Source organism: Muscardinus avellanarius (genome assembly GCF_963383645.1).
Source record: "Muscardinus avellanarius genome assembly, chromosome: 8".
Lineage (NCBI taxonomy): Eukaryota > Metazoa > Chordata > Mammalia > Rodentia > Gliridae > Muscardinus > Muscardinus avellanarius.
This window is the reverse complement of record NC_137794.1, coordinates 9693036-9706927: the sequence shown is the minus strand read 5'-3', so window position 1 is coordinate 9706927 and position 13892 is coordinate 9693036. Positions and strand designations below refer to the sequence as shown.

Here is a 13892-nt window from a genome sequence, read left to right as displayed (position 1 = left end):
TAATGGAATTGAGTGAGAATTAGCATGGTTCCCCTGTTCCTAAACATGACACAGTTTTGTAAATATCCCCCATCACCCACATCTTAGGAAAGTCATCTTTATCTCTTTCAGCTTTGATCAGTATCAGGGCGGCTTCTGTTTAACTCCCTGGGGAGCCATTGGCAAGCTAATTGATTAACCTTGAGACAGCAGAAAGGAGCCTAGCCAGCAGTCCTTCCAGAGAAGCACCAAGTTTATTCCCCAGAGGATACTCTTATTAATTTAATGGGTTGTATGCATTGCAATAAATGAGGACTATATTGGACTGTTCCATTTCCAGGAAAGTACCAGTTAATTTCAAGAAACTACAAAATTCAACTTTGTGGTGAGGGCAGAACTTGTCCCCTGGTTTTTTTTTTTTTTTAATTTATTGCTGTATTGTAGTCATACATCTTAATGGAGTACAAGATGGTAGAGGTGTAATTGCACACATCACTCAGCCTTCACCCAATTCCTGCCCCATTCCCTCCCCCTCCCTCCTTCTCATGTTTGGCTTAATGATTGACTTTGATATGTTTGTTAATGTACACAAGTTAATGCTATGTATGCGGTGAATTCACCTCTTCCGATTTCTCTCCCTCTACACGGATCTGGATTTAAACTTCCTCTGCTTGGTAAGTCAGTTCCATGAATCTGTTCTCCAGCTTCCAAAACATTGTCGATTTCTGTTTTCTGTGGCCTCTTCACCAGACTTCTTTTCTATATTCAATTTACACTATTTTTTCACTCATTAGGTAATTTGGGAAACTTTTTTGGGGGAAAGAGATAAGCACATGTTCAAACTTCCATTTTTAAGCTGAGGATCTCAAATCCATACGTGGTCTTTTATCTGGAGTACTGGCAGGACACATTTTAGGTTGCTTTCCTTCCTTTAGGTAGAAACTTGGCCTTTGTTTTCCTTTTTTTTTTTTTTTTTTTTTTTTTTTGCGGGTCTGGGGTTAGATCCCAGAGGCATTTGACCTCCGAGCTACACCCCTGCCCTATTTTTTATTCTTTATTTTGAAACCGGGTCTCACTGAGTTGCAGAGGGCCTCACTAAGTATCTGAGGCTGTCCACGAACCGCGATCCTCCAGTCCCAGCCTCCAGAATGCTGGGATTACAAGCATGCGCCACCACGCCCGGAGGCCTTTGTTTTCCGAAATGTCCTTCATTTTTTTTATCTTCTTCCTTCTCTTTTGCATTGTTTATTTCCATACCTGAAAAATGGAACCCTTTCTAAATTAGACTCATCAGCATAGAGTACAGTTAAATTTTATATTTCTTATAGAAGATGAGCTATTGAAATGCCGAGGCTGCCCATAGTTGGCAGAAATTTTCACAGTGGTACACAAAGAGGTGGCACCTAACAAGAGGATGAGATGACATGCTTATCAGGATGCTAGGTTATGTTGAACAGGTGATCTTAAGACAGGAGAAATATCCTGGCCTATTAAAGTGGGCTTAAACAAATATACAACCCTTCCTGGAGGGGAGCTATCCCCTGCCTTGACAAAAAAAAAAGGCAAAATAGAAAAGAAATTCAAAGTGTGAGAAGGGCTGATGTGTCACTGCTTTTATGGTGGAAGAAGTCTCATGGAGAAGAATGTAGGTAGACTCTGTGTAGAGTTTGGACGTTGGCTGACAATCATGGAGGAAACAGGACCCTCCACTCTACACCCACAGGGAAATGGATTCTGCCAACACCCTGAATGGGTTTGGAATTAGATTCTTCCTAAGAGCCTCTTCCTGTGCACAGATCCTAGCTAATTCTCTCTAAATGCAGACTCACTCCCTGGAGATAATACATTCGAGCAAGTCTAAGACACTAACTGTGATGTCTGCTGTGCAGCAACAGAAAATAAATATATTACGTCACATAAATCTCCTTGTGCCACTGCCATGAATGGTGGGCCCTGAAAACCGTGAGGAGGGTCATGGCAAGGTGTGAGTGCACATCTGTGTGGATGCATGTATGTGTATACTTACCACATTAGTGGCCTTTAGCGATCCTCAATTCTGTATAAGGCACAGACTATCAAGTTGACTTGGAATGGAAAAGAAAACTAGGAGAGCCAATAGGTGATACGAGTTTAGTGGCACAATGTCTTATTTAACACTTTTTTTTCTGTTACATTCATGTCGTCAAGATGCCACCGTGTGTGTGTGTGTGTGTGTGTGTGTGTGTGTGTGTGTCTGTGTGTGTGTGTGTTTGTGTGTGTATGTGTTACTGGGAGTGGAACGCCAGGGCATTCTACCCCCAAGCTATATCGCCAGCCCTATTTTTTATCCTTTATTTTGAAACAAGGTCTCATTAAATTGCAGAGGGCCTCACTAAGGAGCTGAGGCTGGCCACGAACCTGGGATCCTCCAGTCTCAACTTCCCAAGTACTGGGATTACAAGTGTGCACCACCATGTGGGCTCAGGTGCCTGCTTTATAGTAATTCTCTGTTTAAGGTACACGAGGAATAATCTGACAACACAAGAGGGTGTTCTTTTCAAGACAGGGAGAACCTTCATCCTAGAATATATTCCTGTGTTGCCAGCCTCACTTTTCTTTCTTGTTGCAAAATTCCAACTTTGCCATTAAAAAAATGTTTAGATGCCATTTCCTTTTTCACTAGAGTTCCTATCTACACTACTTTGTTGAGTTAGGTGAATGGCGGAATCCTTGTATTAATATTATAAAATTAAGTATAATAAACTAAATTTTAAAATGTCAGAAATTACATAACATCTGGCTTTATTAAATGGGAAAATTACACAAAATATTCACACTTTTATTGATGATTCATGGACATTATTAAAACTGTCATTTATCTCTCACCCCTGTTTCTGTAATAATGCCCTTAAGGACTATTGTTTTTATATGAAATGGTCTCAGATCACTAAATTTTTTATTCTTGTTCTGCAGTTTATATTTTTCTGCTATTTCCCTTGTGAACAGGATTTAGTTATAATCTTTGGCTGCTACTGGTTTATCTGTATCCAGCTATTCCCTCCCCCCGTGGACATGAGGTTCTAATTTCAAAAATTAAACTATACTGTCTTAAAATTAAATAAGTTAGCATTTATACATATGATAAAGTCCTAAATAAATGCAATAGACTCATGAAAGCCTGCATATAAATGTTTTTATTCCCTACCCATCATTTCAACAGGTATTATGTTTATCATATTATATGGCTTCTAGAAAAATCTAGAGATTTTTAAATTAATGGATGGGTTAAACAACATAAACTCAACTATTTAATGAAACTATCAAATCTCATTTCATCTCTGTTACAATGAAATCATTAATTGAATATTATCTGACTTAACCATAAGTCCAGTTTTTCATAAAACCAACATGAGTATATCTTATCTTTATATTTATTCGATAGTCAAGATTTCAACTTACTATTATATTCCCAAGAATACCTAAGCATATTTTTAGTCACAACAGATGATTAATATTTATCACAAATAGTGCAATGTGACCAATTTGGCATCTTTACTATTCTAATAGTTTGGTGTAACCAATTCCTTGTATTAAATCACTTCTGTAAGAAAGACCTTGAATGGTTTCTGGGTTTCTGTTTTTCCTGACCAGACAGACTATGACTGATTATACCTTCTCAATATAAACAGGAAAATTTAAATATTTGTGTAGAAAGTTTAAAAATGCAGTCAGTTTCCATTTTCCTAGATGAAATATTATGTTCAATTTATAAACTACATTTTTAAATAATTTACCAACTCAAACACTTCAGGTTTTGTTCCCCTGAATTTTTACTGTTAATTGATATTCTTTGAAGAACTACCATATTAATTACATGTCTTTTTATACTCTTGATATATTGCAGCCTAGACGAAGGGTACTGTACACCTCAAATTAAAATGAATAAATTTAAGAAACCACAAGGGTTGAATGAAATGTTTGGTAGCAGAGTAGTAAGCACACTGCTCTTGGAGTGCCTCAGAACTTGAAGTTGGCCAGGACAAGATAGGTGGTGTTTTAGCCAGGCGTGGTGGCGCACGCTTGTAATCCCTGCACTTGGGAGGCTGAGACAGGAGGATTGTGCAGGTTCGAAGCCAGCCTCAGCTACTTAGTGAGGCTCTCGGCAACATAGTGAGACCCTGTTTCCAAATAAAATAAAAAACAGGTCTGGGGGTATAGCCCGGAGGTAGAAAGCCTCTAGGTTCCACCCCCATTACCACCAAAAAGAAAAAAAAAGATAGGTGGTGTTTTTCCAAAGCCAATTAATGGCCTAAGGACAGATGGGGTAATGATGAGTACTGAGTTGCCAGTATAACTACAGTGACATGTGTTGGGTGCTTGCAATATGACAATCTGGGAACCAGAGTGCCAGAAGAAAATTGTCCGATCACAAGGACTTGCTTCCATCCTGGGGATTAACAGTCCCGAAGGGAGCATGCCTTGGTTTAATAGGGAGCATGAGGTTTATGAAATATAAAGAGAGTGATACGCATCAACTCAGGAAGGCAGCGGGAAGGCTATTCTTGCCTTACAAACTCTACATAAAAGAATATTCATGAGGGGCAGTCATGCTGTTTTATTTATTTTCACATGTCTCATAATACCTTGCATGAAGTTTGTACATAATTGAAGAGCAAACAACTGCTTGTTAACTGAAACTGACCAGAGAAATTACTTTACTTTTTTCTCCCATAGAATAAAATCATCAAACTCTTAATATTCAAGTCCCATCATGGTTCATGTAAACAATGCTGCCTTATGTAACCTATTTATTTATTTATTTATTTTATTATTATTATTTTTTTTTTTTCAAAACTGAGGATGGAACCCAGGGGCATTCTACCTCTGTGTTATATTCCCAGTCCTATTTTTTATTCTTTACTTTGAAACAGGGTCTCACTGAGTTGCGAAGGGCCTCACTGAGTAGTAGCTGAGGCTGTTCGCGAGCCACGATTTTCCTGTCTCAGCCTCCTGAATGCTGGGACTACAAGCCTGCGCCACCCGCCTGGCTTATGTAACCTATTTACAAGACCACAAAATTCTCAAGATATCCAGAAATGTTTACTCAAAATAGATTCTTCTACAAGAACTTGGCTAGTAGCTTTAAAGAAAGAGTAGCTCTAATCCCACCCCTCCACTCCCCCATCCTATCACACTAGATCTTGCCCAGAGCCACTTTTACTCAATAAGATCTATTGGTTTATTTGTTTGCTAGGTTTTCCATGCAAATTGAAATAATCCCATCCTCTACAGGATGATCTGGGAAGATTCTGAGAGCAGGAGTTGGAGTGAATAATGGTGATCTCTGAACTGGGAAATTTCTGTTCTCTTGATCTTTCTCCTTCATTCTACACTTAAGCATGGGAAGGGAAAAAATTCTTTCACATACCTGAGTGGCTATTGGAAGCTATAAAATACTGGTTAAAACTGGGAGGAATGGAGGGAACTTTCCTCCCCCATTTTTTAAAGTTTGGCTGTAGGTCCTTTTGCCTGCAGGCTACAGTCACATTAGCAGTTGGAAATTGGATAACGACAGCACAATGACAAATCCAGGTTGCTTGCAATAAGTTGCTAATCCCTTTGCTTTAATATTGGAGCAGCGTGTAATGATGTTTGGACATCACTCCCGTTTACTGACGACCCCACTGGGGCCAGCAATAGAACCTTACAACTGTCTAACAAGGCGTCAGGTGACTCCCGTCGTCAAGCAACGGACACTGGAATCTAATCTTCCCTCCATCCCTTCTAGCACCCAATAACGCCTAGATTATATAAGTGGCCCATCATTGCTTGGTAACTTGAATCAATTAACGTTAATTCGCACAATGCTATGATGTATTGTGATCACTTTCATTTCAGGGAAGGGGGAGGAATTGCTATAAGTCACCTAAAATGAGGTTGTCTGTGGAGCTGAGGTATTAATTGGGTGTCCATATTAAATGCAAAAGGAGCCCCATCGTGAAAGGAAAGTGGATGAGTGACTCTCTTGGCTGCTATTGACCTATCAGAAGAAGACAGTGCCCTTTTCCTTTGCTTTTATCTATTACAGTTTTCCCTATTGCGTGTCAAGTTGATGTATTATAAAAAATTCATTTGGTGACCTTTCACCCCCTGAGCAGATTAAACAATTTCACTTCGATGGCATCATTAACAGGACCCTGCATTTAATGATGATTTCTCTAAAAGGCCACGGAGATTCGATTTTAAGCTAACAGATTTATTGCACTATTATAACATATCGTAAAAAACTGTACCACCTACGGTCAGGTTTTAGGATAGAAACTGCTTAAGAGTTTATGTGGAGCTTAAAGTGGTATTACCTTGGGATATGCTGCGACAGCGAGTCTCTGACCTCCAGTGAGATGCTGTTTACATTTAATCAGAGATGTTTGCTCACAATAAACTTTAAAGTATGTCAGCGACGGGCCTTTCGGCAGGTGTGCAGGCAGTTGCTTGCCATCCCTCTGTCTCCAGACACCAATGTACTGATGTCAGAATCTTTAATGTCTTTTTCAGTTTCTTTAACCCAGACCACTTGCCCATGTGTGGCCCTCGCCAGAAAACATTTAAGGACTTGGTTAAGAGAGAAATAGGATGTCCTAACAATGTTCAAATTTTCCAAAAATCTGTGACCCATTGAAGTATAGAATTATAGCATAGATTTAAAAAAAAACCTCATTTAAATGATTCCCACAAAAAAAAAAAAAAAAAGAAAAAGCTGTAGCCACTCAGGCTAAGCAAACTAATAAATGGATGTTGGGTTAGTGTGTGTTGAACTCCCAGGAAGCAATTCTAGCAGAAACCAAGGCTTTTAGCTCATAGATGACCAATGGGGTTCTTGTGTCTATGGTTCCCACTAGGCCAGTGCTTCTGAGGCTTCCCTGGGGAGAGGGGAATTGCTTCCCACAGAAGCTTTCTATTTTGTGATCCAGTATGTTTGTTTTTTGCACTATAACGTCTTTCAGGACTAATTTTCACCTTTTTCTGCCATAATGAACAAATACTTTATCTTTTCCTCTTTATGTGGGGGAGAGAAACAAACTGGGAAATAGAAAAGGCGACTCATAAATATTGCATAGGATATTTTATTTTATTTTAATTTTTGGTGCAGGCTTTCTTATTTTTCAAAGCAAATTCCTTATTAGACCTGGTCAAAGCTATTATGAGGATAACTTGCCAAAGGACACTCTATGTTAGAATAATAAATATGACATATGAGTATATATATTTCCCTTTAATTGCCAAATATCAGTTGCAAGCCTATAGTATGTACTACACAATAGGCTTGGTGGCATAATAAGTATATATATATATATATATATTTAATTAAGCTAGTTCAGTCATCCAACATACTGAACTTCTAGTAAAATTGTTTTAAGTTATCATGAATTATATAAACATTTTATTCCTAAAGCCTATCAGCAATTAGTATTCTCTAACAAAGTGAGATGCAACATAGATCATTCTTAAACAGTCAATATATTTATCAAGTTGCTTAAGCCTTTTTGGACCTCTTATTCCATAAAATGTGTCATTTCTAAAGATACAATGCACTTATATGTGAAAATTTACAGTTATAGCTGGTACATAGTTGGTGCTCAGGAAATATTCCTTATCAGCGTTATTCACCCCAGGTGCTTCTTACAATTAAAATAAATCAATCAGTGCCACAGATGTTGGAACTACTCTTGTGTCTACATATTTTAGTCTGAATTTCTTTTACTGAGGCTTCTTTTTACTGGTCTTAATATATAGAGATAGATTTTATAATATAGAGAGATAATTTCATAATAGGTGCTTCCGCTCATCCCACCCAGTCCATTTTTAGTATGTCCAAGCAAATATATCATATAAATATGTAAATTATATGGCAATGTATAGTTATTCACTATGTAGTATATTATTAAGTCCTAGAAACACAGACAGATGTATTCACTGGTAATACTGTCTTATGAAAAAAAGCTACAGCAATAATATGTGTAATCCTATGGATGTCTTCTGTTTTTTTCTCATATCTACCAGAAATACAAGCAGCTTCAAAACTGGGCAGCCTATATATATTCGGCCCTATGTTCTTTCGGTGCTAGTTCAGCCTTCAGATGGAGAAGTGGGAAAAGAGCTCCCGGTGCAACCACAGCTCGTTTTTCTGGATAAGCAGGTAACTTTTCATAGGTAGAAGTTTCTATGCAGCCCGAGTTCTAGCTTTGTTACCCTTGATACGCGTTTTTAGAGTGACCACCTTGTGAAACGTGCTACGCTTAGAAGCTCTCGCTTCTTCTGTCTGTTTTCTTTCTTATCACAACAGTCTGTCTTTCTTCCATTTGCCATGAATGCTCAGAAGTTTTTCAAGAATATGTAGACGATTTTGATATTTTCCACCCCCCCCCAGTAATGTTTGAAGAAGCCTTTCGTATCTTCTCTGAAATGTATCCTTCTGAAAGGCGCTTGTCCACAACTGAAGAATTCTTCTGCTAACAAAAAGCTGATGGCATCACACAACCAAGATTTTTATGTTACCTAGCATTATCTCATGTGTGGTTTGGTGAGCCATTAATGAATAGTTTTGGTGCATAATTCTAATTACAGGCCCCAAGGCCTATTTCATCTTATCTATGTTTGCAAAACTTACAGGGAAAATGGAATGTGATTATTAAATCAGTTTTTGGCCATTTACAAATACATCCGCTGATGTATCTGCAGAGAGTTCTGTGGAGCTTAGACCCACACTTGGAGACCTGTCAACTTCGATCTGTTCCAGCCTTTTTGCATCTCTCTCCTGTCTTCTTCTTGTAGTGTATTTTTATTAACCTTCAACCCATAATGCCAATTTTCTCTCCTGCAAACTTAACTTTTCTTTCTTCTTTTCACTGCCTGCTTCAACTTTTTCTGCCATAATATCCATTCTCTTTCATTAAGAAGATAATTTTGATATATTCTTTTACAGGACAAAAATTTTAATTTTTTCCCTTTATTTTTACTCAATACCGAGTTTGTAAAAACTTCAGTCCAAATCCTCTACATTTTTAGATAGCTTTGCAAAATGTTCTTTTAAATCCAACTTTTTCTTTCCTGTCTATTCACATTTCTAGAATAGAAGAGTCGAGTCCTTGGGGATGCCCTCAGAGCCGTGGATCATTTCAGTTTCCCTGGAAGGGAGATCAGAATCAGCGCTAAAAGGTAGGTATCAGGTACCTATTATTACTTTGCGGAGAAAATATTTGCATCAATGTAGTCTGTGTTTTATTACTCTCACAAAATACCCGAAGCTGGGAAATTTTGTAAAGAGGTCGATTTGGCTCACTGTTCTAAAGTTTCAAGGTCCTGCATCTATCTGGTAATGGCCTTCTTGCTGGCAGCGAACTGTGTTGCAGAGAATCACGTGACAAGAGGCAGTAAGTATATGTATGTATACATCTTCCTTCCTTCCTTCCTTCCTTCCTTCCTTCCTTCCTTCCTTCCTTCCTTCTCTCCTTCTTCCTTCTTTTTTCCTTCTTTCCTTCCTTTATTCTTTCCTTCTTTCTTTCCTTCCTTTCCTTTTATAAAACCATCAGTATTCAATCCTGAGGATTCTACCCTGATAACTTTATCTAATCCTAATCACCTCCCAAAGATCCCACCTCTGATGTCATACCCAGATGAGCTTTACACCCTCTTAGTGTCGCACAAGTGATATTAAATTTCAGCACATGAAGTTATGGGGAACACTCAATCCATTGCTAGACCACTGTAGTACCCAGTAGGAATTCACAGTAAAGTTGGACATCCCTATGTGGGAGGAATCTTCTTCATTCCCAAGCAATAGCGCCAGTGTCCATGAGAGGAAGACTGACTGGAAGTGACTCCTTAAGGCATCAGCGTTTCCTCTCCCTTTCCTCGTATGGAAAGTTTTCATCATGCATACATTTAAATGGTGTAAAGGGAAGTGTGTGGAATCCTTGACTGGGTTTTAAATCCCAGTTTATCTAGACTACTAAGTACTTGTATGGTGCATACTTGTTTGGTAGTATCATGGACTGGCCCAGGAAACAATTCAAAGGTACAGTGTGGCCTCAGTGGGAAAACAAAAATACTTGCTCTAATGGTATAAATAGAATAAATGCAAGCCAGGTGTGGTCACACAGGCTGGTAACCCCAGTACTTGGGAGGCTGAGACAAGAGGACTTGGATTCGTGGCCAGCCTCAGCTACTTAGTGAGGCCCTCCTCAGTTTAGTGAAACCCTATTTTAAAATAAAAAAAAATAGCCGGGCGTGGTGGCACACGCTTGTAATCCCCGCGCTTGGGAGGCAGAGACAGGAGGATCGCACAGGTTCGAAGCCAGCTGCGCTGGCTTAAGAGACCCTGTTTCCAAATAAAAATATAAAATTGAGTCTGAGAGTGTAGCCCGGAGGTAGAAGGGCTTCCAGAAACCCCAGTACCACCAAATAAATAAATAAATAAATAAATAAATAAATAAATAAATAAATAAATGGGTTAGGAGTATAGCTCAGAGGTAAAAAGTCCCTGGCTTCAAGCCCCATTTTCTCAAAAAAGTAAATGCAAAATCTTATGACTCAGAGAAGAATATCAGAATTAATTTACTTCTCGTGAGTGTGTGTGTGTGTGTGTGTGTGTGTGTGTGTGTGTGTGAGAGAGAGAGAGAGAGAGAGAGAGAGAGAGAGAGAGAGAGAGAGAGAGAGTGTTTAGTTACTAGGATTTGAACCCAGGAGCATTCTATCTCTGAGCTATTTTTCCTTCCTTCCTTCCTTCCTTCCTTCTTCTTTCTTCTTCTTCTTCTTCTTCTTCTTCTTCTTCTTCTTCTTCTTCTTCTTCTTCTTCTTCTTCTTCCTCTCTCTCTCTCTCTCTCTCTCTCTCTCTCTCTCTCTCTTTCTTTCTTTTAAATTTTGAAATAGAGCCTCACAAAGTCACTGGCTATCTTCAACCATGCGATCTTCCTGTCTCAGACTCCTGAGCACTGGAATTACAGACTTGGGCCGCCACACCCTCCATTTTTTCTTGTGCCCCCTTGTTCGATTCCAGCATCACTGCCAGCTGCATTTGTTCTTTTCTTGGTGCTTGTGTACACAAAAATGAAATCAGGTATATGCTCCACAGTATTGGCTCCAAAGAACTGGATTATCTATTCTTCAGAAAGGCCCAGGTTGTGCATTTAGGGCCTGCGCCTGGCCTAGAGAGAAACAAGGCATCAATTTTAACATCGATTTTGTGGGGAAAATAGTTTTTCAGTGCTTAATTTTTTTCTTTTTATTTTTATTGGCTCATCACAGCCGCACCTCATAATGTGGTTCACAGTGATAGGGACACCACATCGGTCCACGTTCCTGGCTCCCTCTCCATTTCCCGCTCCCCCCTTTCCCATACAGGGCACTGAGATTGCAATTGGTATTATTTCATATGTACATAATGTCCAAGGCGATTCCTTCATTGATCCTCCCTCCCCCGCCTTCCCTTAGACCACCTCCCACACAGCCAAACTGATTAAAACAACTTTTAAAATACGTATGGAAAATATTTCTAGAAGGGAAAGCATCCACTCTCAGCCTTGCAACCTCTATTCCAAACAGCTTTTCTAAAAAATTTTTTATGGGACAATCTAACTAAAAGAATAGTACCAAATTATCTTGTATGTTTAAATTTAGAGCTGTTAAATAATTTTGATCACGACCTAGGACCCAAACTAGTGTCTGAGATAAACACTTATATTGATATTTCAGATTAAAATGGTCAGAATTGCTGTTGTTTGAGAAAACTGTTTTTGAGCTGGGCATTTGTGATGCGCGCTTGTAATCCCACCATTTGGGAGGTTGAGACAGGAGGATTGCAGTTTGGGGCAGCTTCAGCTACTACTTAGTGAGGCCCTTGGCAACACAGTGAGACCTGTTTCCAAATAAATAATTAAAAATAGGGCTGGGGGTGTAGCTCAGAGATAGAATGCCCCTGGGTTCCATCCCTAGTACCACACACACACAAAAATACTGTTTTCAAAATATGCATGTTGAAGAAATATGTCAATGGTGATAAACCAATAATAAGACAAAAGTAAAGGTGATATTTTTAAATATAATAATTTAAATTTTAAATATAGATATAATTATAATATAATTATTACTACCATGATATTTGCATAGAGAAGAAACAGGGAATATTTTCTTTTTTTTTTTTTTTTTTTGGTGGTACTGGGGGTAGAACCCAGAGGCTTTCTACCTCCAGGCTATACTCCCAGACCCATTTTATATTTTATTTGGAAACAATGTCTCACTAAGTATCTAAGAGCCTCACTAAGTAGCTGAGGCTGGCTTCGAACCTGTGCGATCCTCCTGTCTCAGCCTCCCAAGCACGGGGATTATAAACATGTGCCATCACGCCCGGATGCAGGGAATCTTTTCAGCTTTGATAAACCAATCTTTCTAGTAACATGGGTTCAATTTATGCAATATAATAGATATCATGGTAATAATATGTCCTTTGAGATTTGAGTCATTGGCAATTTTCTTTTTCTTTTCTTTTTTTCTTTTTTTTTTTTTTTTTTTTTGTTTGTGTGTGTGGTACTGAGGATTGAAACCAGGGACATTTTATCTCTGTGCTATACCCCCAGCCCTTTTAAAAATTTTTTTATTTTGAAACAGGGTTTCACTGAGTTGCGGTAGACCTCACAAAGTAGCTGAGGCTGGGTGGGAACCTGCGATCCCCCTGTCTCAGCCTCCCAAGTACTGGGATTACAAGCCTCTAAGTACTGGGATTACAAACCTCTAAATACTGGGATTACAAGAATATATATATATATATATATATATATATATATATATATATATATATTATGATTGTTCCAATATATATCCCTTTACAAATTTGAGGATTACTGATAATGCTTTAGAAAGTTGGCTGCTCAGATTTCTTATGCACTCTTGGACTAACTAGGGCATTTCTGTTGGTTTTGTCTAGCTATCTGGAATCTTGCTTTTCCAAACTTAAAAATAGTTAATCTACCAGTTAAAACATTAGCCTACCTGAAAAATTGTTCATTTTCAAAAACAGGCCATGTCTTTACATTTAGTTCTCCACCCTATTCATGTGTCTAAGATCATTCCCATGACTTCTATAAAGCATATAATGACACTAAAATTAAAATAGAATAAGTCATTCATAGAAGGGGTAAATCTTGTCTCTTCTAAATTTACTTTTAGCCTAAAACTGTTCATATAATATGTTACTTAACACCTATCTCTCCTGAGGATATACTATTCTTTCATTTTTTGCTATTTGTCTTTAGAAAAAGATATGAAATTGCTATCATCAAGTTTTCAAGTTAATGAATTCTCGTTCACATGGGTTTCACGATTCAATCTCAGATCTCCGTCTTTTTAGCATCCCCATTTTCTTTAGCTTATGCCTCTTGTTTCCAGCAAGGCTACACCTCATCAACTCCAGAGAACACAACTGTCTCCGGAGAACTCTCTTGGGGAGGCAGTCTGCATCTTGTGATTAAACATTTCATAGCTCTGAAGCCCTGGCTGTTCAGCGCTTGTTTTTTTCTTATTAGAAGTATAAATTTTCCCACCATCTCTTCTCAAGTTGCCTTTCAATTATTTTTGGCCTGTAAGTTTCCTACTTTATCTACTTACTTATTAGGATACCAGTCTTTTCAGATTGTTCACAAAAATAATTTTCTTTCAAATGTCCAAAGTCCTTTTGTTTTCCTTAGCATCCTTTTACTTTCTCTGTACAGTTCAATTTTATAGGTCCAGATAATACTGAGAATTTGTAAGCACCTCCTTATAGACTTTGTGGACTTACACAAACTTTTTTTTTCTTACTTTTGGGAAAATAACATCCATATTGGAGACTCATATTCTTTTATTTGTGTGTGTGTGAGTCTGGGGATGGAACCCAGGGGCAT

At 38.3% G+C, this 13892-nt stretch overlaps 1 protein-coding gene across 1 annotated transcript in view; it reads left to right on the top strand.

The window, feature by feature from the left end:
• Positions 1-13892, top strand: part of PKHD1 (PKHD1 ciliary IPT domain containing fibrocystin/polyductin) — a gene marked incomplete at both ends in the record, with an annotated part of 452539 nt that overhangs the window by 415337 nt on the left and 23310 nt on the right. Inside the window, 2 exons of the mRNA XM_080700604.1 lie at positions 8020-8155; positions 9087-9174. Of these exons, the coding sequence (XP_080556730.1) occupies positions 8020-8155; positions 9087-9174 (224 nt within the window). The remainder of the gene's footprint in view (positions 1-8019; positions 8156-9086; positions 9175-13892) is intronic.